Consider the following 23793-nt stretch of genomic DNA (forward strand, 5'->3'; position numbering starts at 1 on the left):
CTAAAACTGCAATCTAAAAATATAAAGGACCAAAATCACAAAGTGACAAACATACAGGAGCAAAAAAGCAATTTTCCCTATTTTTAATTCATCGAACATTGCATGATGCAACTCAGTTATGCATAGAAATAAAATTTGAATGTATATATATATATCTTTTCAGCGTTCAATTTAAATACTATATGTTGAGAATTTCTTATATAATTTTTCGATTTTATCTTCACTTTTTTAGTTAATGTACTGATCATAAAAAATGGCTACAAGAAACCCAAATTTCGTGTGGATTGGAATCGCATTTTATTCGTTGTTGCTCGTCGATTCCACCAAGAGTGTTATTCCAGACGGGTAATTTCTCATCGCATGCTTATTTAATATTTTATACATGCATGCCTATACAAAAGGGGATGCATGATGGAGAACTCATGTTTTATTTTTTTTTATTCATTTCTAATTAATATAAAATAAATCTCACTGGTGTAAAATACATATGTCGCCTTGTTCGTTGTCTTTCTTGTCATAAACAAGAAAAATAAATTTTTTTGTCCATTAATTTATCTATTTTATTTATTTTAGTCAATTAACTTTTCAAAGTTTGGTTTTGGTACACTAGCTTTTAATTTTTGGTTCAATTGCTGATATGATAGCTTGACATGTCAGCATTTTCCGGTGACATGTCATCACTTTCCAATGGCCCGTCGGCATTTTCCAGAGTCACGTCAGAAGTTGGACCAAATTAAATAGCCGAAAACTAAAAGTTAGTATACATACCAAAACAAACTTTTAAAAGTTAATGGATCAAAATAAAAAATGGATAAATTAATAGATTTAAAAAATAAACTACTTTCCCCATTAAACACATATAGATGGCTTTACAAATTTGCAACCATTAATAAAAAGAACACATGTATGGAGAAACACTTAAATGAAAAAAAAAACCAAAAAAAATATTTATCACTGAACAAAATTAAAGTTTTGTTTGGACATGTACTTTAAAAACGTTTTTAGTATTTTACAAGTGAAACAAAATTAAAGTATGTGTTTGGATAAACGTTTTGTAAAATATTTTTGAAAACTATTTTTTAAAAAGTGTTCTTTAAGTATAGTTTCTGAAAAACACTTAAAAGGTGTTTTAGATGTTTTTAGCATGAAACCATTTTATAATTTTTTTAAAAAAAAACACTTTTATTAAAATATTTTGTAAGTACATGCCCAAACGGGACATGTTTTCTTTTCCTTCTATGTTTTTCCTCCAATTTCCTTTGTAAGTAGTCATTAATGTACCTACAGGCGGACTTCAAAGGTGAATCAACTCTCATATCCAGTCAAGCTGAATGTAGCGGATCGCTATGTAAGATTAAGACGTGAATAATTGATTGCTGATATTTACTTTAAGATACTTAATTTGGCCTTTTATTTATACACACACACACACACACATTTGTTATATAGATAGATATAATAAATTAAATTAGAAAATTTAATTGATAAATTCAAAATATTTATGCAGGTGGAGATGGATAATGGGATCATTAAACTCCAATTATCAAAACCAAGTGGTCATATGACAAGTATAAGATATAATGGAATTGGCAACATACTCGAAGATGGCAATCTTGAAACGAATAGAGGGTAAGATATGTAATTTAATAATATCTTCAAATAAGTAATTACTAATTACAACCAACTACTAACATATAACGTGCATATATAAGTGAGATTCGAACCAAGTTCTCTGTAATTAAAATCTTGAGGTTTCCTTCTTGTCATATTGGGACTGTTATATAAAATTTGTAAACTAATATTGTTTTTTTCCTATTCAAAAGTCCAAGTTCTACAAGACATAATTATACAGGATATCTACGGATTTTACTTTTTATATACCTGGTTTAAGATTGGTATATATATTTAATCAATTTATCATTCTTGAATTCATTTACACATGCAAATCATAATATCGTTTATCCTGTGAAATGCAGATATTGGGACATCATGTGGAGTAAGTCAGACATGGAACAAAGTGTTTTATTCAAGTAAAACATCTATATTTCCAAACTTTTACGCTTGTGAATAATATGTTCAAGTATATTTTCTTCTATGAATACAGAGTAGAAAAACATTTGATTTTGCCCTGTATTTGAAGTGTTTTTTTTCAATATATATTTTCGTCGTCTCGATACCTCGTAAATCGATTTTCTTGCACCTGGACTGCAGGTTGGATTGTACAAATTTCAGGGTGATTTCAGAAACGAAAAATCACGTAGAGATTTCATTTACAAAGACATGGGATAAAGCCTCTGCCAAGGACAATGCACTTCCGCTAAATATCGACAAAAGGTACGTTTATATAACTACTGTGGGAAGATCTAGGTCTCGAGTTTGAGGCCTAATTGTAACAATCCCCTGACCCAACTCAAAAAAAAAAAAAAAAAAACTAGTTTCCAAATGATCAGCATCATAAGAAAAAGATTAGTAATCTTCACCATTTTGCAGATTTATAATGTTAAGAGGGGTTTCGGGTTTTTACACATACGCAATCTTTGAACACTTGAAAGGATGGCCAGAATTACACATCGATGAAGCAAGAATTGCATTCAAGCCTCAAAAGGACTTGTAAGAGTACTACTCCATGGCAAAGTTTAACATATATGGATACATAGCACATTAAGTTCATATAACAAGATGATTCATTAATTCAGAGGGCACAATTTAATTAGAATCACTTTAGTCTAATTTCCATGAGATTGCTTGATTGTATATAGGTTCCATTACATGGCTATCTCCGACAATATGCAAAAGATTATGCCAAGAGCAGAAGACGTGAAAAGGGGAAAAATTCTTGATTACAAAGAAGCTGTGCTATTGACAAATCCAACAAATCCTATACTCAAAGGGCAGGTACGTACAGTGGCTAGGTTCCAATTCAAATTAATCCGATTTCGACAATGTCATTCATTCATTAAGCGATGGAAAGCGATCTGATTCGTAGGTAGATGACAAGTACCAGTACTCATGTGAGAACAAGGAGAATCATGTGCACGGTTGGATTAGCTCGCGGCCTAACGTCGGGTTTTGGGTGATAACACCGAGTGATGAGTTCCGAGCTGGTGGACCTATCAAGCAAGACCTCACCTCCCATAGTGGCCCAACTTCCTTAGCTGTAAGTACAGTTTATTTCTCTGTAAACACATATATTTATCCAAAGGGTGAGCCAATTATTGCATATTATCAAACAAAACCACATATCATGTAACTTAAAAATGATTGCATAGGACTTAGGATTCATCACTTCCACATGCATCACTTTATTAAAACATTGCATTTACATTTATTGGTGACATTTTTATGCATGGTATTTACTTAGAATTTCATGCAACTACAGGTATTTTTTAGTGGTCATTATGCTCGACCGGACTTCAGAATCAAACTCCAAAATGGAGAGCCCTGGAAAAAGGTATTCGGCCCCATTTTTGTATATCTCAACTCCGACTCAGGAAATAAACCCGTTACACTTTGGGAAGATGCTAAAGAACAGGTAAACAATTTACTATCATGTAAATATAAATCCGAAAAATTACATGTTTGGTGCTTGTCTCCCTGTTTCATCATCCTGCTAACGATCAAACTCTATGCAATCTTCTGATCAGATGATGATAGAAACCAAGAAATGGCCATATGATTTCCCATCGTCGAAAGATTTGCCTACTGCCCAGCAAAGGGGTTCGGTCATAGGTCGATTGCTAGTCCGGGAGGGATACGTAAATAACAAGATTCATCCCGCGAAATCAGCATATGTAGGATTGGCTCCGCCTGGAGATGTCGGGTCCTGGCAAGAAGACACGAAGGTCATACATATATACAAACTTATTTGCAATGATTGATATATTGAACAACAAATACACACACCATTTTCTCTGTTTCGAAATATAATTCGAGTACTATGTTTTTCAGGGCTATCAGTTTTGGACACAAACTGATGCAATGGGATATTTCACAATAACAAATGTTAGAGAAGGAATATATAACTTGTATGGTTGGGTGCCAGGGATCATTGGAGACTACAAATACAACAGAATAGTAATAATCAAACCAGGTGATTAATGATTAAATGCTTCCAGGACTCTAATTTTTTGCACCATGTATTAAAAACATTTTTCATGCATGTCTCCAGGGATCCAAGTTAAAGTAGGTAGCATTGTATATGATCCTCCAAGAAATGGCCCAACACTCTGGGAAATCGGGATCCCTGATCGTTCGGCTGCCGAATTTTACGTGCCTGATCCAAACTCCAGGCTCATGACCCATCTATTCATCAACAACACAGAAAAGTAAGTTAAATGCACAAATTTTCTATGTATGTAACTGAAATATTATCTCATCATTATTAATACTATGATATATCGAGCTACGGCATACTTGTTTGATCCAGATTCCGGCAATACGGGCTATGGAGCAGATATTCAGAGTTGTATCCTACTAAAGATCTTGTCTACACAATTGGCGTTAGCAATTATCGAAAACACTGATTTTTTGCCCATGTAAATAGGTAATTAGATCAATATGATCATGTACAAATCATGAATGACCATATTAAGTACTCCAATTATAATTTATATATTTAGTATTACTTAATTATGATCAAATATATTTCCAGGAAAATAGGAAAGAATGTGTTTGCACCCACCACGTGGCAAATTGTATTTGATCTGAAAAATGTGATCAAGAAAGGAAACTACACTCTCAGGATAGCACTGGCATCCGCCAGCCTTGCCGAAATACAAGTTTGTAAAGATATTGATAGTTTTTATATATATATATATTAAAAGAAAAATGATTGATAATAATACGATTTCATCTTATATTATTGCACAATTTGTAGGTGAGGATCAACAACCCATCCGCGAAGCGTGCTGCGTTTACGACGAGACGAATTGGGAGGGATAACGCAATCGCTAGACATGGGATTCATGGACTTAACTCTCTATATAGTGTGACTATATCAGGGTTCCAATTTGTGAATGGAAGGAACACGATATATCTAACGCAAACAAGAGTAGGAGGTCCGTTTATTGGGGTTATGTATGATTACATTCGACTAGAGGGGCCACCTCCGAACTAATATACATACATATGTGTGTGTGTGTGAAATAATTAATTGGATAGGGTACTGGATATATACATATGTATAGTTGTATCATGTATGGTTTACAAGAGAAATTGGGGGGAAAAAAGAGTACATGTTTCTTAAGTACGAAGCAGCATGAAATTATTCAGACTATGATAGACGGGCCCATTTAATTTCTATGTACTGCAATCGGGCCAATTCTGGCTTTGATGACATCGAAACACGGGCCAACTCGAGACCTCGTCTGTTTAAATTTTGTTGACTACATCTTTAATTTTTATGTCGATAATAGACCAAGATACTCTTCAATAGATTGATTTTATTTTGGTAAATTACTTAGTGGTTAATTCTAAAAATGATTTATTTTAAATGTTAATTGCTCAAAATATCATTAAGTTTATGAGACACACAAACGACAAAATAATCTAATGATTACTTTTAGCTTCATCTCAATTTTTATTTTTTCAATCTTTCGAAAGACGTTATGTTTTATATTTATGTTTAGTTTTTTCATTCTATCTTTAATTTTTTAATTTTTTTTAAAAAAAATTGTGATAATATATCTTATAAAATAAATATAACTACTAATATATTAATACAAAATATAAATAACAAATATGCGTGTGTAATGTATTCAAATTATATTTTGATCAAATTTTCGAAAGAAGTTATCCCACTTATTTCAATATTAAAAATAAATTAATATTTAAATGTTATCTACATAATATAAAAGATAATTCAAAGAATATATTTATATTATAAAAATTATATAGTTATTACTATATGATATATCATAAAATAAAAAAACAGCAAAAAAATCTTTATTTAAATATTAATTTAAAGATATTTATGTACTATCTCAAGTTTTATTAAAATCTTGGTAAATAAAATTATTTTATATGCCAATATTTTATACATGTTTATCAAAAAAAAATTACCAAAATGTTTTCTATCTGTACAAAAACTTTAAATAACTATGATAGATATTAAAGTTTAAGATCAAAATACTATATTTTCAGATTTTAGTTTTAGTCTGCTATCTTTATTTTTTTGGCAATTTTAGTCATTTTCTGATGTGGCGCTGATGTGGCATCAATACAGTGCTGATGTAGAGCTAACGTGTAATGTGTATGTAAGCATTTTCGAATAAAAAGAACTGAAATTGCAAAAAATCGAAACATACAGGACTAAAACTGAAATATGAAAACATAGAGGACCGAAATCGCAAAGTGACAAACATAAAAGACCAAAATTGCAGTTTTTTCTTTTATATATAGTAAGTATAATATTGTGAAATTTTTCGAATCATCAATATTCAAGTTCTTTTTAATCAAAATTTATTGTTGACATATAGAAAGGGTAATACTCAAATCATGTATCCAATGACTCGTATTTTTACACATATGCGTAATTAATTATATATTTTTGACGTGACAAATCATGTAGCATTAGATCTATCATTGGGGTAATACTCATGTGCTAAGTTGAACTCAACCAGAAAGTAGCTAAAAACAAAATTTCGTATTTGAGATTTTAACATAAATAAAAATCTTATTGTTTAAGGAAAAATACCATAATTAATTAAGGGCGATTTTGTCTAATAATAAATTAAATAAAAAATATAATGTGAAATATTATTAACATCTTTTGTAGTACTGTAAATAACAAATATTCCCCTATTTGACACCTTCGGTAACTAATAACTTTAATATATATCTCCAAAAGCACTAAAAATCCATTAAACCAAAAAATATTAATAATCAAGATGAGTACTGCAAATTAGAAATTAGAAAAGTTATTTTTTTTATTTAAAAAAATTAAAATAGTGTGAGAATATTGGAAAGTGAAAATGAAGGGACGAGGCATGAGACTGACATATATGATATATATAGAGGAATAGGAGGTAACCCTTGACCAACTTACCCACACAGTGTTTGTCGCCTGCAACGCAAGCACTTCACCGTGCAAAGTACTCCCAACTAATCTATTTGTTCTTGTCTCCTTTTCCTGTAACTTCTTTAAGCCTCGCTATCAATTATTTAATTTATATTCTCCCTCCAAAATTAAATTAAATTTTTTGTACATTTTGCTTTCTCTTGGCTAGCAAAAGGTTCTTAATAGATAAATTACAATAGCTGATAAATTGTTTTTAGACTTATAGTATCGACGACCGGTCGTCGAGAACGTAGTATATAAATTTCATGATATTTCCCAAAGGGATATTTGTTAGTTAATTACTAATTTGTAGGATGGTATATTTCATTAGTTGCTGGTTGGACTAGCTAGTTTTCGGATATAGCTTCCGAAATTAATTGAGCAATATTTTTTCAAGTTTTCAATGAAAATATATATTTTCGGGAGTGATAAGTGAAAATTTAATGTTGCTGAAATGTGAAATATATATATATATATATATTCTATGAAGATTGGGAGATAAAGAATATAATAATATTATATTATTGATCAGATCAAATTGGGTCACATCAAATGATCAAATCAATAGTTTCATTAAAATGAGGAGAGCATGCCTGACAATATATATTGGTTCATGCATGCAAAATTAACCAACTCCGCCTCCGCGAAAGACTACGAGGCAAGAAAAGATGGCTCATGGTAAAAAAAAAAACAAATAAAAATAATAATAATAATAATAATTCGTATTTAAAAAAATTGTATTAAAAACAAATAATAATAATAATCCGTATTTATAAAAAAAAAAATTGTATTATATTATGTGATGTGTATTGTGTGTAAATGGAGTTGAACACATGTATCAGTATGACTAATCACTTGCCTTAAAAGTAGTACTGTTTTAATGAGTACTCTTTTAAATTAACAAAAACTAGTGGTTGTGAATTTAATTAATTTAGCTAAAATCAACTTTCTTTTAGTTTTTTTGTTCAAAATAATAATAATAAAGTTAAAATCCAAAAGCCATATCATAGACCTTTTAATAAAAAAATATTATTAAAACTAAATATATATATTGACTTCTGCATAATTTATTTTCCCTTTTTTTGACATCATTTTCCCTTTTTATAAAAGCATTACAATAAATTATAAATTGTTTTGAAAAATCTTAGAAAATCCAGGCCGTGTGTGTGCGTGTTTATGGCTTATTACTACGTACACTTTGGAGTTTTAATGGGTTTCACTTTTCATAAAAATGCTAATGGTAAAAATGAACATAATTAATGTCACAAAAACTCCTATGATTGTCTCACGTGTCAATTTTGTGAGACGGATCTCCTATTCGACTCGATCCATAAAAAATATAATCAATTTTTATGCCAAAATTATTTCATTTCGCTCTAAAATTGATCGTTTCGATCTATATTAGCGATATAGATTCGCGAAAGTATCTCATACGAAACATATAACTCAAATCAATGTAGGGGACCTTTAATCACATGCGGATTTGTAATGGAGACTTGGCAATCTATCTTATCCTGCATGCATAAAGAGAGAAGAAAATTTGCACCCAATTTGTTGCCATATGACAACAACATTATATTGTGGTCCTCAATTTTGCAGTGTGGTTCTCATTAATTATTCTTCACAATTTACCCTTTTCACGTCCTTTTTTCTCTGTTGTTTTTCAGGGCCATCACATTGTAAATTTATATTTTTAATTAATTTGGTGTACTCACACCTTTTCGATTTATATTTTTTAAAATAAACTTTGGGTTATTGAGAAATTAAAGAAAATTATAAAAAAAAAAGTAGTACAGTATGTTGGTTTGTTTTGAATTTTAGCTCTTAAATATTCAAATTTTGGTTTTAATCTAATAAGTTGGATTTTTATTTTCATTTTTCATTTTTTTTTCCCACCGGAATAGTATTTGGCATTGGACACATCACTCAAGGGTGTTGATTGGTTTTTAGTCGATCGAGTTTTAAAATTAACCAAATCGAATAAATTGTTTTCGTTCAAAGTTTAAACATATATTTTTTTTAATTATATGTATATTCCTAATGGTATTTCGTTTAGATTATATTATTATTAGCATGAAAATTGATATTGGATAATGCTTTTTATAGATTTTAGGCTTACAAATATTTAAGTAGGCCCATTTTATAGGCCCAAAAATATGTCCATCAATTTTAGTGGTAATAGCCGGTAACCCACATAGTTTTAACTTTTAACTTAAATATTTTTTTATCAATAATTTTTATATTTTAACATTAAACTAAACTTGCATGCGAATTTTGTATTTTCAGAACTTATATATTTTTATGTGAAATCCGTAATGTCATTATCATGTTATACATTGCTAATGGTTTTAATATATGTATGTATATTTCTATTTTTCTATTTATAATAGATATACTTTAGAAAATTTAATGTATGTTTATAATCAAAATATTTTATTTGGAAAAAAAAAAAACAAAAACAAAGCTGAAAAATCAATCAATCAAACCAATCCAAACCCGATTGGTACTTCAGTTTTTGCTTATTAATGATTCGGTTTAGTCTACAATTTTGTAAAACCTATAAAATCGATTTGGTTCAAATTTTTACATAGATCAAATCAAATTGTATTTGATCACTTCTAACAAAGAATATTCAAATATAATAATATATTTCTACATAAGATATATTATTATTATTAGACTCAAGAAACTTTATGAGCCCCACTCTCAGCTGGATGTACAAGGCTTACATATAGACATACCTAGTTTGTGTTCCCTTGAGATGCTCTCAGAGTTTCACACACAACACAATTCACAAATATCAGATATATAGCAAAGTTCCAAAAGAAATCCTATTTATATATATATATATATGCTTTTAACTTGTTGAAGAAGATCACAAGCTGAGCCCATCAATAATCTTGCAATCTCATGCATGAAATCAATGACCCTCCTCATCCCCATGTTTATAATCTTTGCCTCTGCCATAGGAAACTGGACAACACCAATAAACTAGCAAACCATACATAAATATTGCATCCACTACTCTATTTTCTTGTTTCTTCACCTCTGATATATCTTTTGCCACTCTTTTTTACTAGTATACATTTTCTAGCTAGCTACCCTGATCATATGGTTTAAATATATATATATATAGAATTATTGCTTAATCCTGCATGATGTCACAAGATGATAATAAAATCCTCGCCGGAAAAGATCATGAGAGCCACCACGGATCCACCAGCCGGAGAAGTGCTGCCAGCTCCAAGCTGCCTCAAGAGGCTTCCGCCGCCGCAGCCCTCAAGTGCCCGAGGTGCGATTCCACAAACACCAAGTTTTGCTACTACAATAACTACAACCTCACACAGCCGAGGCATTTCTGCAAGACATGTAGAAGGTACTGGACTAAAGGCGGTGCTTTACGCAACGTCCCCATCGGCGGCGGCTGCAGGAAGAACAAGAAAATCAAATCGTCCTTTCCAAAGGAGGAAATTAATGGAATATCTTCTGATATCGGAGGGCTCCGATTCTTTCAGGGTATCTCACCAGCCATGGATTTTCAGCTCGGAGCTGGCCTGAATAATTTGATCCCAAGTCTCCAGCCACCTTCCAATCTATTCAACCTCCAGTTTCCATCTTTCGGAAATAATCTAGCTAACATTTGTGGCACCAGTACTACTTCTTCTTCTTCTTCTCCTCAATATTTGGGGTTTCAAGAAATGGGATCATCTTCGAATCTCCGCAGCAATCTTGCTTCTTCCATCGAGTCTTTGAGTTCTATAAACCAAGACCTTCACTTGAAGCTGCAGCAACAAAGATTATCCATGATGTACGTTGGAAACAATCAGAAAGAAAACAGCAGTAGTACAAATATTCCATCTCAATCAGATCATCATCATATTATGGAAAAACCCCATGAGCCCATTTTGTTTCAGAATCTGGATATTGCGAAGCAAGATTATAACTCCAACGCAATTGGGATTTCAAGGAAAGAGGCTGCAAATGAACATATATCTACTGAGTGGTTTTTTGAGAATTCTTATGCAACAGCGACTCCAAGTGTTAGAAGCTACGCAAATGATCAGAGTACTAGCAACTGGAGTACTACTCAGGCCGCATGGAGTTCTGATTTGAGTCACTACAATTCACTGCCGTAAATTAATCAAACATCATATATTATTATTATTATATCATCAAGCTAATTAAGCTTGTGTTTTCTTGAATCATCTGTTCTTAATTGTTTTATTAGTTTGGTGAAGGAGCTAGCATGCAAGAGTAGTTTTTGTGTATTATTTGTGAAACGCAGCTTAATGTTGATTAAATATTAATTAATCAACTCCTTTTTCGTTTTAATCAAATTTTAATATTAATTGTGTAATCTTTAATTTTTGTAGTTTTTTTTTTAGAGTTTCTTGATATTGCTTTTCGAATTAAATGAAGCAAACATCTCTAATAAAGTACAGTAAATTGTCGAAATGAACATTCAACATCATAACAAAGGAACAGGCCATATTTAATATTTAGCAGAGACAAATCTTATTTACTTTTGTATATTTTATTATTCCCTCTTTCACATAATTTTTATTTATTTATTTTTTATTTTTTGCCATTCTATTGCAAAATTGAACATTTTCCCTCCTCATTTCCTCAATCACTTTGGGATTGGTGATATGTTTGGACCATTATTAATTAAGTGTATTAAAGGCATGCATATCTTTGATTTGTTTCATGTTGAGTCGTCAGTGTTCTGAACACTGCTCATTGTCTCAGTGTCTCTCTCCGTCAGGCAACCAATCTCTGAATTTTATCAGCTATTAAACAACACTGAATACTAATAGCTACACATACACTAAGGCATTTATTTTACTAAAATCAATTTATGAATAAAATTGTCAAATTTGAGACATGTTAGATATGTATATTAAACTAATAATATCACTTTTTTTTTATCACCAAATAATTAATAGCTCATGCTTCATAAGCATAGATTTCGCACGCTCAACTTTTCATTAGCTGTTGTGTAGAATATATATGAAGGATAAAAGTATATATTATAATTTGGTGTCCGAAAAAGTGGTGACTTGAAAGTGTATGGCATGAAGGGTGTCAAACTTAACGTTTGAATGAGTATAAAAGAGACATGAGAAGAGAGCAACAAGAGCAGCCTAGGGTTTGTCCTTTGGCATTGCAAGATTGTCACGTTTTAAGCTTTTGTGTTGGCCTTGGATTGTGAGCCCTAACCACTCCTCCCACTCTTTACATGCACCAAATATTATTATTATTATTTTATACTAATTTTCAAAATAAATATTTATTTTACAATATACAATATTTGAGCTGGAATCTGACACTTCTCTTAGCATAGAATTATGAAATAAATCCATATATATACAAATTTTTAAATGGGTCTTATAAATGAACAAATATAGCTAGATGAAAGTATTTTGTCTGATTTTTTTTTATCAGAGTTGCTGACATATTATGATATGCTTTAATTTATTTGAAAAAATAACTAATAAAATGTGAATTTAAATTATATATATATTTTAAATGGGTTTGGTTTTATATGGTAGGTGGATAGGAGAAGAAGACAGAGATGTGCGGTTCATGATTAACGTGAGCAAGAGGAATAGAACCTAATTGCCGTTGGAATATTGTGAATGGGCTTCCAACTGTCAATTTATATCCTGCGAGAATTTCATGACCCATCACAACTAACATGCCAAGTCATTGCAACTCAACAATTCGTGCCCCCTTCATTTTCTATACCCCCTTTTTTTTAATATCGAATATATATATTTTATCTTTATGTCGTGAAAATTCTATAAATAAATAATAATAACGAACCATTGAATCATGTACATCCCACATGGTAGTATATATTGTGCGTAGCACGGATCCATTTCGAAATAATCACTAAAGAGTCGAGAACAAATAAGTAAAATAGTTATCATATGTAAAAAGAGTAATAACTTCTATGTTGGAAATAATTTTTTTTTTTTTTTAAGAAAGAAATTTTCAGAGCTTATCTACTACGTGTTTCACATAAATCGTGGGATATTAAAAATTAATTCTCAATTACGCCTCATAAATATGCAGATAATGGTTGTTAATAGCAGCCGTTATTTTCTTCCATTAGTTGTGGTGGGCTTGGGCCTGACTTATTGGCTTGGTCTAACTTTTGAGCTTGGGCGTCATAAGTTTTAAAAAATTATTGTGGAGAAAATTGTAAATTTGGTCCGGTATGTTTGTCATTTTGCGATTTTGGTCCTCTATGTTTTCATATTTCAGTTTTAGTCCTGCATGTTTCGATTTTTGGTAATTTCGGTCCTTTTTATTCGAAAATTCTTACGTGGCACTCCACACGTCAGCTCGACATCAGCACTGAATTGGTGTCACGTCAGCGCCACATCGGAAAAAAGGACTAAAATTGCCAAAATAATAAAGATATCGGACTAAAACTGAAATCTGAAAATATAAAGGAATGAAATCGCAAAATGACAAACATATAGGACCAAAAAAGCAATTTTTCTAATTATTGTGTTAAAAAAAATTAAATTACAGTATTTATTCACTTGCAAACAAAAACACCATACAGTCCATACTTAACTATTATACATTTAAAAAAAAGGAAAAAAAAAATTCATTGCATGATATAAGCCGGGGGGGGTGGGGAACAATCGGAAATGGAGAATAGTTGACTAATTAATAGGTGATAGTCAAGAGACTTGTTTTAGTCTCATATTTCTTCCATCTGAATCTCTTCACGGATCCCCTGATCTCCATTATTCGACTGTCGTCCGGACGATCCTCCGGAACTCAAAATCGAATCCCGGCGATTTACCTCGGGTACTTCTTTCTTAAGTGTCAAGTATACTAAAAGGGCAATGTAAAGTATAGCCAACGGAACGATCAACGTTCCGGCAACGATAGCTGCTGCCTTTGGCATCCGACGGCTGGCAATCCATCCTATGAGAGTTGAACCCAAGAAATACATGTTGATGGCGATTGAGCAGAACCCAAGAAACCACAGGACAATACTTATCTGCATGCGAAAACATTTATCAATTGGTCACGAAAGCTATAGTCTAGCTAGCTAGTACGTGACAAATTATTTGGCAAGGTGCATGTATAAAAGAAACTTACCATAATGGAATTCTTATGCTCTCCCATCTTGGCCGCACTGCTTGTGAACTTGAGGAGAGGTACCAATGCAAATGGCAGTTCGAATGATAATATCATCTGAATCATGATCAAGACCATATATATATATGGATTCGAGTTCAAATCAAGTCGTTGAATTTTGGAAGTCGTGAAAACATACGCAGATGAATCACGTATATACGTACCGAGGCGATGATGATCAATCTAGCTGCTCCAGAAGCACCACCAATGATGCAGACCATTAAGCTTGGAAGGATGACTATACATCTCGTCACGAGGTTCCGTAACCAAAGCTCCATTTTCAATTCTAAAAACCCCTGCAGCATCAGTACAAAAACTTAATCGTTATATATAGCCTTGATTTGATTTAGTACTAAGTTATCTAGTTTACCTGCATGATATATTGGCCGGCATAAGTCCCCGTTACAGTCGAACTCTGGCCTGAGGCGAGCAAGGACACCGCGTAAAGCTTCGAGCTCCAGTTTCCAAGAGCGTTCTATAAATTTATTTCCATTGATTGGTATATATACTCAGAGATCATAAAAATAAAAAAATGAAATCGAATTATTCACACTCTGCCCTGCTCTGACCTTGAGTAGAAACGAGGCGGAGTCGAGGGTGATATCGTCGCAATGGTTCTTGTTCTCCAAAGTGATATTAGGATTTGAACAAACACCACCGGTCACAGAGATAACAGACACATTGATGAGGAATGCAATGAACAAGGCCAGTCCACTTTCTAGAAAAAAGAACTTGCTTGCACTCTGCATCAATATTCCATGCAATGCAACTTCAACATCAACTTGATCATAAACATTTGATCATAAACACGTAAAAGAGAGCGCGAAAATAATTAACGTCTTGCCCTTATGCCATCCGATGTACGCGATATCTTTCTTGAGATCACCAACGCCGAATGAAGGAACAAATTATGCCTGCATGCACACCATATACAATTTATTTAGCATGCATAATTAGGTACTTTAGCTAGAATATTATCAATTATTGATTTCTAAAATATTATGTAAGGGTAGAAATATATATATACGGCATAATGAGAGCTCCCAAAAGGGCAATGGCGTCACTTGTTGCACTAGAAGTTCTCAATTCCGGGACGAACATTCCTTTCATAATCTCTTTTGGATTAGGCTTCGCATGTGCCATCACTGAACAGAAGCATCCTCCCACAACCAACACCAGTATTCCTATTGCAATCTCCAACTTTCTTATCTAACAAACTCATCAACTCATATTCATTAGTCCATATACATATATATGCATAAATCGCGTCGTAACTTTAATGTTTTTTTAGGCGACGGAGTCATGAGACTTATACCTTAGGAAAATATATACTACTATAAATATGTGATTTTGATATCGGGAGATTTCGAAATACATTATGTGATTCCTTACGCCGTATCTTTGCAAGCCAAGAAGGAGGAGTGTGTTAAGTCCAGCAAGTAGAACCCCAGACCAAATGGGTGCACCCAGAAGAATGTTGAAAGCAAAGGCTGTACCTATCACTGGTTAGCCCCCACAAATTCCCTTGTTAAAATTCATTAATATTTTATTATATAAAATAAAATATCTTCCCTTTTATATAATTTTTTATTTCAGAATAATTTTGCTCGACAATTTAAAAGCGACAAATTAAACCTTGAGGTATGTCGGCTGCCATAACTGCAATTTCGGCCAATATCCAAAGGCAGTAATTTATGGGATTCGGGTAATCCATTTTACAGTGTTCGGCCAGATGTTTTCCTGCTCATTACCATTCGAAAGATTAATAAATCAGATATGACAAATATTCTTAATAACACAGTCTCACAAATTAATTTTGTGACACAAATCTTCAATATAAACCGACCCATGAATAAATATTATTTTAAAAAAAATATTATTTTTTTTTGTCAAACATGTTACTTTTCACTGTATCTATGATTGGATCCGCTCATCTCACGAATATAGATCCATAAAATCGTTTAACATGAAATTTACTCTCTATATCTATTACTATGTGTGTGTGTATATATATATATATAAAATAAAGCAAAAGATTATTATAATAACTACTTTTGATATATTTACGTGAACTTCTATATTTACTCTTATTAACTACCATTAATCCAAATTTACTCTTATTAAATACCATTAATTTTATATATTTATTAATTAATTTTCTCATAACTTGATCGATTTATTTTCTATTTTAAAATAAAAATCAAGTTTTTTTTCAATCAATTTTTCATCTCACAAAATATGATATTTTAAAATACAATATTTGCACACATATTACGTGTGCAAAGACGATAGTATATATAGTGATCAGGGGCGGTTCTACTAAGGGGCAAGGGGGTTGATTTTTTTAAAAAAATTATCAATATATTCTTATATTTTAAAAATAATAATATATGATCATAAATTAGAAACCAAACACAAAAATATAAAAGAGGGTCAAAAAATTTAAGTTAATCTTCATTGTTTAATATGTGCAAAGTGACCTAAAAATTTGTGGTTTATAGTTTTAAAAAAATTGTAGCCCAATCACTAAGTTTTTAAACCTAAACACAATGGGTTTTAAGTTTTTAAACCTAAAAAAAAAATGTTGAAGCAAAAATTGTTAGCTTACAAGCTTCTAAGTTTGTCTTTTATTTTACCAATCGCAACAACTGCATTGAAGAGAAATTTTTTTGCTGAAAATATTTTTACGAATATTAATTAATTATATTTAAATATATATATATATAATATTAGTTTATCGAATGAAGTATTATTATTTATTTTCAGTATATATCAAGTCGTAAGGGTAAATTGTAAATAAAATTTGAAATATAAAAATATTATTAAATTTACTATATTTAAATTTTTTTATGTGATGATTAATTATGTGTGTATATATATATGTGATAATTTATTCTGTCCGGCTGCCCTCCTTAAAAAAATTTCTGGATCCAATACACACTCAGCTGGCTCAGCTGGCCCTTGAGATTAATCGATTGACTAGCGTTATGTAAAGTTCGCTCGTAAAAGTTATTTAAAAACCCACCAACGGTGGCACGATTAATTTTGTCTTAAAAAATTCATTTAATTAATGTTATACGATTGACTAATGGTGTAATTGTTTCTTTTATTAAATTAATTGTCTATTATTATTATTACTAGCGTCTTGCAAACGAAATGTGTGTAAAGTTCGCTCGTAAAAGTTAATTTTTTAAAAAAAATTAAGAAATCATCTAAAGCAGGGTAATATATGTGAGAGTTAGTTTTTGAATTTTGAAATTAATATGTCAAACTTGAAGTATGAATGGTGGGTAAGTTATATGAAAATAAATTAAAATTGCTAAATAGTTTTTTTTATTTATTTTTTGGATATAATTATTTTTTGGAAATTCATATAAAAATACCAAAAATAGTTACTATAAGTCCTTCTTTCTTTATTAAATAGTAATATATTATTATTATTATTATTATTATTATTATTATTATTTAATAAAGCAAGAGGAGGTAATAGAAACCATATTTGATTTTTGTGTGATTTACCTAATATATCTTTCATATCAATAATAAAAAAAGAATAACTTTTTTGGATTATTGTGTAAATTTGAAGACCCTTCAACCTTCAATAAATATGTTTTCTCTCTTCAACTTCTCAACCAAATTATCCCTCTTTCTCTACGTACATTTCATCACTCCATCTCAAATTCTCAACCAAATTATCTCTCATTCCCTGTACGTGCATTTCATTATATGATGATAGAACACAATTATGTTACACACGCAACTACGTGACCGCTAGTTATTAATAAACTTGTATTATCGTTTATTAAATTTGGTGGGTTCGCTCAAGCGCGAGAGACAAGGATACAAAAAGACAGGACAAAAAATGTTTAGGCCCACCTATTTATTAATTTATTAATTGTTGAATTGATTGATCAAGATTAAACTTTTTTTTTTAAAAATGGCATCATATAATATAATAAACCATAAATATATGTTATTTTTACTTCTTGTCTCAATTACGATGAAAAAATATTTGAATGTTAAAGAAATACATTACTTGATTATATTAATTAGAAAATCATTTATTCGCACAAAACAAGAGGCGCTCGTAATCAACATCTTAATTATGAATCAACTACGTGCACTTATTTGTCCAAAAAAGGAAGTCTTAGATAAAAATGGTTAATCAAGGTATATAAATTATAAGATTAAAAATAAAAAAACCGAATGAATGAATGAATTAATTAATTAAAAACAAAAATAAATTTTTAAAAAATTAATGAATGAACTAAAAAGTGCATAAATTTAAGATCTAATGACCTGTAGCCACCCCAAGCTTTGCGGAACGAGATTGAATGATTAGCGCGAAGCTAAGGCCAACAAACACAATCCACAGCAACTGTAAAAAAAAAAAAGCAAATTAAAATATCAGATATTAATTAATAATTACAGAAATTAAAAGGCATGGGATGGATGATCAAGAATTATAAGAGGACTTGATATTTGTGGTCTGCCCCGGCTTGTAAATCAGTTTCCACTGCAAACAACATGAAATCAAATTATAAGCTGAACCCATTAGATCATATATTAATTTACCTAGCTAGTTTACATGTAAATGCATGAAAGAAGAAACTGATCAAACAGATAATTAAGAAGTGGCCTGGATCGATATTTTTGTTGTGTTTACAGTTTCCAGGATCAAGATAGGCAACAGAGACCAAGAATCCAGGGCCAATGAAGCCAAGTGCCTTCTTCCATTGAGGGGTGTCTTGGATTTGCACCAATGCCATATGCTTCAGATCGTGGATGTACGTACTAATGAGAAATATATATGTATTACAAACTCTACCATCGAGTCACTTCTATTTATGCTAGATTTTTTTTTTTAGGAATAATATATATTATGGATACATGATTGTAATTTATTTATTTCGATGTCAATGGGTATGTACGTGATATTGATTTCAATTTAAAATAAAAGACAGAAAATCTAAATATCCTGTATGTAATTAATGTAGCCAAATAATAATAATAATAATGTCAGCATCGATCCGGATGACCAATCAAACCAAGTAGTTAGTCGGTCGATCGGGTAATTTCAGTTATCATTTTAACGATTTGGCAAGTAATAAAAGTAATTTTTTTGGGTCATCAACTGCTTCACGAACAAAAATCAGAAGCACGGGACCCTCTCACGATGCTCGAGTCGACGATAAAACAAGAGCGTTTAAAATTAAAATGAGAACTTACCCTCTGATTAATGTGAATGCTTCATTACCTAATTATATCATATTTAAAGGGTGGGTTTTTCTAATTAATAAATTTAAAATATATAACAATAGGACATTATTAAGATTTCTCAAAATCCCGACTCATCCCAAGTCTCATCCCATTTTTTTATGAAAAAATCGCGACCCAAAATTTTTTCCACCCGAGTTGTCGGGAATTTTCCTATCCCAAATAATATATATCGGGAGAGGGACTAATTAAGAATAAAATCTCCTCTCGATGGGATTTTTAAGTCTTAACCCAACCCAAGATCTAGATAATATTATTAACATATTTTCATAATAATTTTATTAATAGATCGGACTAAAGAGCAAAACTTTGAATCATTATCTCATACATTTAATTTTATATATGCATGGTTTTTTATTCTTTTGTAGAAATATAAGTTTTTAATAGTTTTTTCTTAATTTTTGTGAACAAAACCTTGAACATGATCAATTTATGAGGATATTTTCTCCCTATTCAACAAAACCTCAAACATTCGGGTCCCAACACGTGTCGGTTACGTGAAAAAAATCTCTGAATTCTTATCTAAACGAAAATTTAATAAGAAGGTTGTTGAATGGGTCCTAATCTCACCTCCATATATAGCCCAACTTAATTCTCGAATGATTTATTTAATTTAAAACTAGTAAAAAATGCACACTTTGTAAAACAAAAGTTTTTTTATGTGCAAGTTTTTTTTTATTTGAATATGAAGTGAATGAGAGGTTTTTAGTGAGATAATTTATAGAAAGAAGTATTTATGAAATAAAATATATATTTTATGTTTGCTAAAATTTTTATCACCACGGGTTTCTTCCTTCTCGAAAGTAACGAAGTCTCTATACATAGCCCATATGTCAGTAGTGAAAGTGTTATAGTTGCATGTATTGTATTCATATTTTTTGTGCAATAGCATAAGGTAAAATATAGTATGATATCTTTAAATTAAAGGGAATGTGCGGAAACTAAATATATTATCTAACAATTAAATTTCAGATGAAGTTTATACACCCTTGATAGCAATATGTATTTTTTTTTCCTATAACAATAAAACTTACAATTGTTACTATTTTGAAAATAATATACACTGACAGTAATCTACAAATCACGATAAAGAAATTACGTAAACTTGTTAAAAGATTATCACTCCTCGTGTCACATGTGTCCAATTAACAAAATTAATCAGCCACGAGCTAGTACGTACGCATGACCAAATTAACTTCATGACATTATAATGATCCAAAAGAAGACGTAAATACTATAGAGCATGTGGTTAAGACCACATGAACTCGAACTTGCAACATTCGCCACTGCACTGTTTGTCCATGGTCCTAGTAATTAGGATACTAGAAAATCATAAAATATTTTTATGGTTGGTACGTAGATTTCGAAATTTATAACGCCACTTTTTGGAAATTATTGTAACCTCATATAGTGGGAAACAAATTGTTAGGAACTGGACACTGCCGTCCCTTAGGGTGGGGCTTCAAATTTTTTAACAAAAATATATTATATTATATTATATATATTTATATTTTTTTTCATTCAAAATCTTATATAGATGGAACATGGGCATCTAATATTTTGCACAAAATTTTTGAAGAGTTGTTAATTTTTGTGCTTTTGGTCATTTCTTTTCTTTGTGTACAAGAGAAGAAAAAAAAAAACATCTCTTTTAAGATACAAAGATCTTTCGTTAAATTTCTCCATTCAAGTGAGTAAAATTGCTCAAATTAAATGGGTCAATTATTGTATTCTTTTTAATTTACTGTGATTTTTATTCTATGTTGGTGGTTTTATTTGGTTTTTAATTATTTTATTTTTGGACTTTGGTCTTTAGGATTTTAATTTCTTGCATATTTTATATGTAAATTATAATTCGTATTTGTTTTGTTAGATTTTTTGAAACAAAAATAAATTAATTATATTTTTTTAATATGATGATTCTTACTATGTTTTGTATTAAACATCTTTTTTAGTTTTAGTTTTTTTTTTATCTTTCGATACAATTGTTTAATTATGTCATTATTTTTAGTTGCAAGAATTTTGAATTTTGATTATTATAAGAAATTATTGTATTGATTCTTTCTTGTTGAAAATTAAACAGTAAATCAAAAGAGTTCTTAATCTTTTGTTACGATCTAAAATATATTTTATGTTGTGTTTATATTAAACCTTATCTCAACAATCAATCTTTGTATTATTTAAATTATATTTTGAATTTGTTTTGTTAGATTTGCATAGTGAATTATGACAGGTAAAAGAAAATTTGAATCTAGAAGTTCAAATAAGGAAAAAAAAAGGTAATATATTTATTAAATTATACCTTAGTCATCATTATGTATATTTTATTATCAGTCTGTATGTAATACTTTTATATCTAATAAAAAAATTTATAAAGATTTTAAATTATCCTAGGGCCTTCAATTTTCTGGAAACGGTCCTGAAACTGGAGACAAAGAGTCGATCAAATAAACAATGTTATCGATCCCTCTTCCAAAATTTCTGGTATTAATTTTATTGCGTGGTAATTTTTTTTAAATACAATTACAATCTTGATCGATATTACAAAAATATAATGTAATTGTCAGTAGTACTGTTGGAATTAAACTCATTTTTGGATTCAACAATTCAACTCAACCATGGTGGCTACCAAACTTGATGTCATTCACACCATGGTTTCACACTTCAACAACCCCAAACCTTTGCCTATAAATAGCTTCATTTACCTTGATTCAAAACCATCCCAAGAATCCCAAAAACACAAGCAATATTGAGTGTTTTTGTAGCCTAATCATTTAGATAAATTTTAGTATGCTCTGTGGTTGCGGCGATGTCCGATCTTCCACATCAGAAAGAATTTTCTACGTGATTAGATTTGTGTGAGTTCCACTTGTAAAGTGAGATCGAGTGTGTCATCCAAGAATTGTTGTTCTTGAAGTTCTTGGTATCCCCTAAGTTGTTCTAGGAAGCGTCTTTGTTATCTCCTAATATTGTAGGAATGTGTTGTACACATTATTGATATAGTGGAGATTTTCTTGGTGGACTTCGGTCCCGTGGTTTTTCCCTAATTTGGATTTTTTCACGTAAAAATCCTTGTGTCATTCTTATTCGTGCATATTATCTTGATTGATATTGATATCATGGAAACACTTTGATCCGATAGTATCACTGAAGGGGGAAAGAATCAAACGCTTCCGCTACATAAAAGTCAATTAAATTTGGCTATATTTCCCAACAAGTACTACCTACTAACGAAATTTGAGCATAAACTCTAGACTTGTTTATCTCGAGCAAAGAAATTACAAAAAAAATTCTAAATCTATATAAATAAATTTAAAAAAAAAACTACCTGTGGCTACATGCACTCGGCAGAAATCGAGTTGGTCTCAAGATTATAACCTTAACCTTAACCGTTAGAATAAAGTCTCATCGGCCTTGCCCATGATAATTAGATATACTATTTAACATTATTAATAATTAATATACTAATTAGATTAAAACGTCTCGTACCTAGAAGAAACATGTACTTGACGTGATTCCTCTATGAAGAACAAAAAATCTGATGGTATATCTAAATAATTGGAATCTCACATGCAGATGCATGCATCATATAATTTTATTTTTAATTATTTATCGGGATTCTCCTAAATTTCATGACTAAAACCTAGGGGTATGCAACTGTCGGTCTGGTTCGGTTTTACATATTTAATTATGATTTGGTTTTTCGGTCTACGCTTTTTTAAATGTATAATCCGATAACCAAACCATTTAATTACGGTCTGGTTCGGTTTTATAGTACTATGATCTGGTTTATACGATCGGTTTTACGGTTTTGAAAACAAATTCAATTGATTAATTATGTATCATTCTACGATATGTAAATTGGTAATTTAAATTCAATTTATATAATTTTTCGTTAGGTTTTATGAGTTTACAATTATAAAATTTGATAAAAAAAAATTTTATCACTTTTTCAATTATGCAATTTATATATTAATTATTTTAAAATGTATACAAACATCTTGTAATAAACTTTTTTAGTAAATTTATAATTAGTTATACAAATTTAATGCATAAAAAATATATACAATAATTTATATTTGAATTATTAAAATTATATTCACTTACCAATAGTTTAAATATAAATAAAATATTTATTTTATTAAAGTATGGTTTAAACGGTCGGTTTGATTTTGAATAACATAAAATCGTAACCAAACCATAATAATTTCGGTTTCATGATCTTGATGGGAAATTAAGAATGATTCACTTGGGAAGATGAATTACTTGGGGACTAGAAATTAAGATTGAGAACA

At 30.5% G+C, this 23793-nt stretch overlaps 2 protein-coding genes and 1 pseudogene across 3 annotated transcripts; 2 read left to right on the forward strand and 1 right to left on the reverse strand.

Moving 5' to 3' along the window:
* Window positions 1-209: 209 nt before the first annotated feature.
* On the forward strand, window positions 210-5143 carry LOC140884388 (uncharacterized; annotated as a pseudogene).
* A 4796-nt stretch (window positions 5144-9939) lies between these two features.
* Window positions 9940-11241, forward strand: LOC140884970 (dof zinc finger protein DOF5.7-like). Its single transcript, XM_073291879.1, has one exon. It carries the CDS (start codon window positions 10213-10215, stop codon window positions 11191-11193), a length of 981 nt encoding a protein of 326 aa, XP_073147980.1. The 5' UTR covers window positions 9940-10212; the 3' UTR covers window positions 11194-11241.
* A 2336-nt stretch (window positions 11242-13577) lies between these two features.
* On the reverse strand, window positions 13578-19072 carry LOC140881964 (metal transporter Nramp7.2-like). Of its 2 annotated transcripts, XM_073287660.1 has the most exons (12): window positions 18888-19072; window positions 18697-18737; window positions 18521-18599; window positions 15857-15961; window positions 15614-15723; window positions 15249-15430; window positions 15066-15135; window positions 14791-14964; window positions 14592-14696; window positions 14386-14517; window positions 14183-14278; window positions 13578-14081 (listed from the first exon to the last, which is right to left on the reverse strand). In XM_073287660.1, exons 1-12 carry the CDS (start codon window positions 18988-18990, stop codon window positions 13776-13778), a joined length of 1503 nt encoding a protein of 500 aa, XP_073143761.1. In that variant the 5' UTR covers window positions 18991-19072; the 3' UTR covers window positions 13578-13775. The 2 variants fall into 2 exon arrangements, with proteins under 2 accessions (XP_073143761.1, XP_073143762.1); XM_073287661.1 differs by lacking the exon at window positions 18697-18737 and having other exon boundaries at window positions 13581-14081; window positions 18797-19029.
* Window positions 19073-23793: the final 4721 nt, after the last annotated feature.

The sequence above is a fragment of the Henckelia pumila genome, chromosome 2 (assembly GCF_033568475.1).
Source record: "Henckelia pumila isolate YLH828 chromosome 2, ASM3356847v2, whole genome shotgun sequence".
In the NCBI taxonomy this organism is placed as follows: Eukaryota; Viridiplantae; Streptophyta; class Magnoliopsida; order Lamiales; family Gesneriaceae; genus Henckelia; species Henckelia pumila.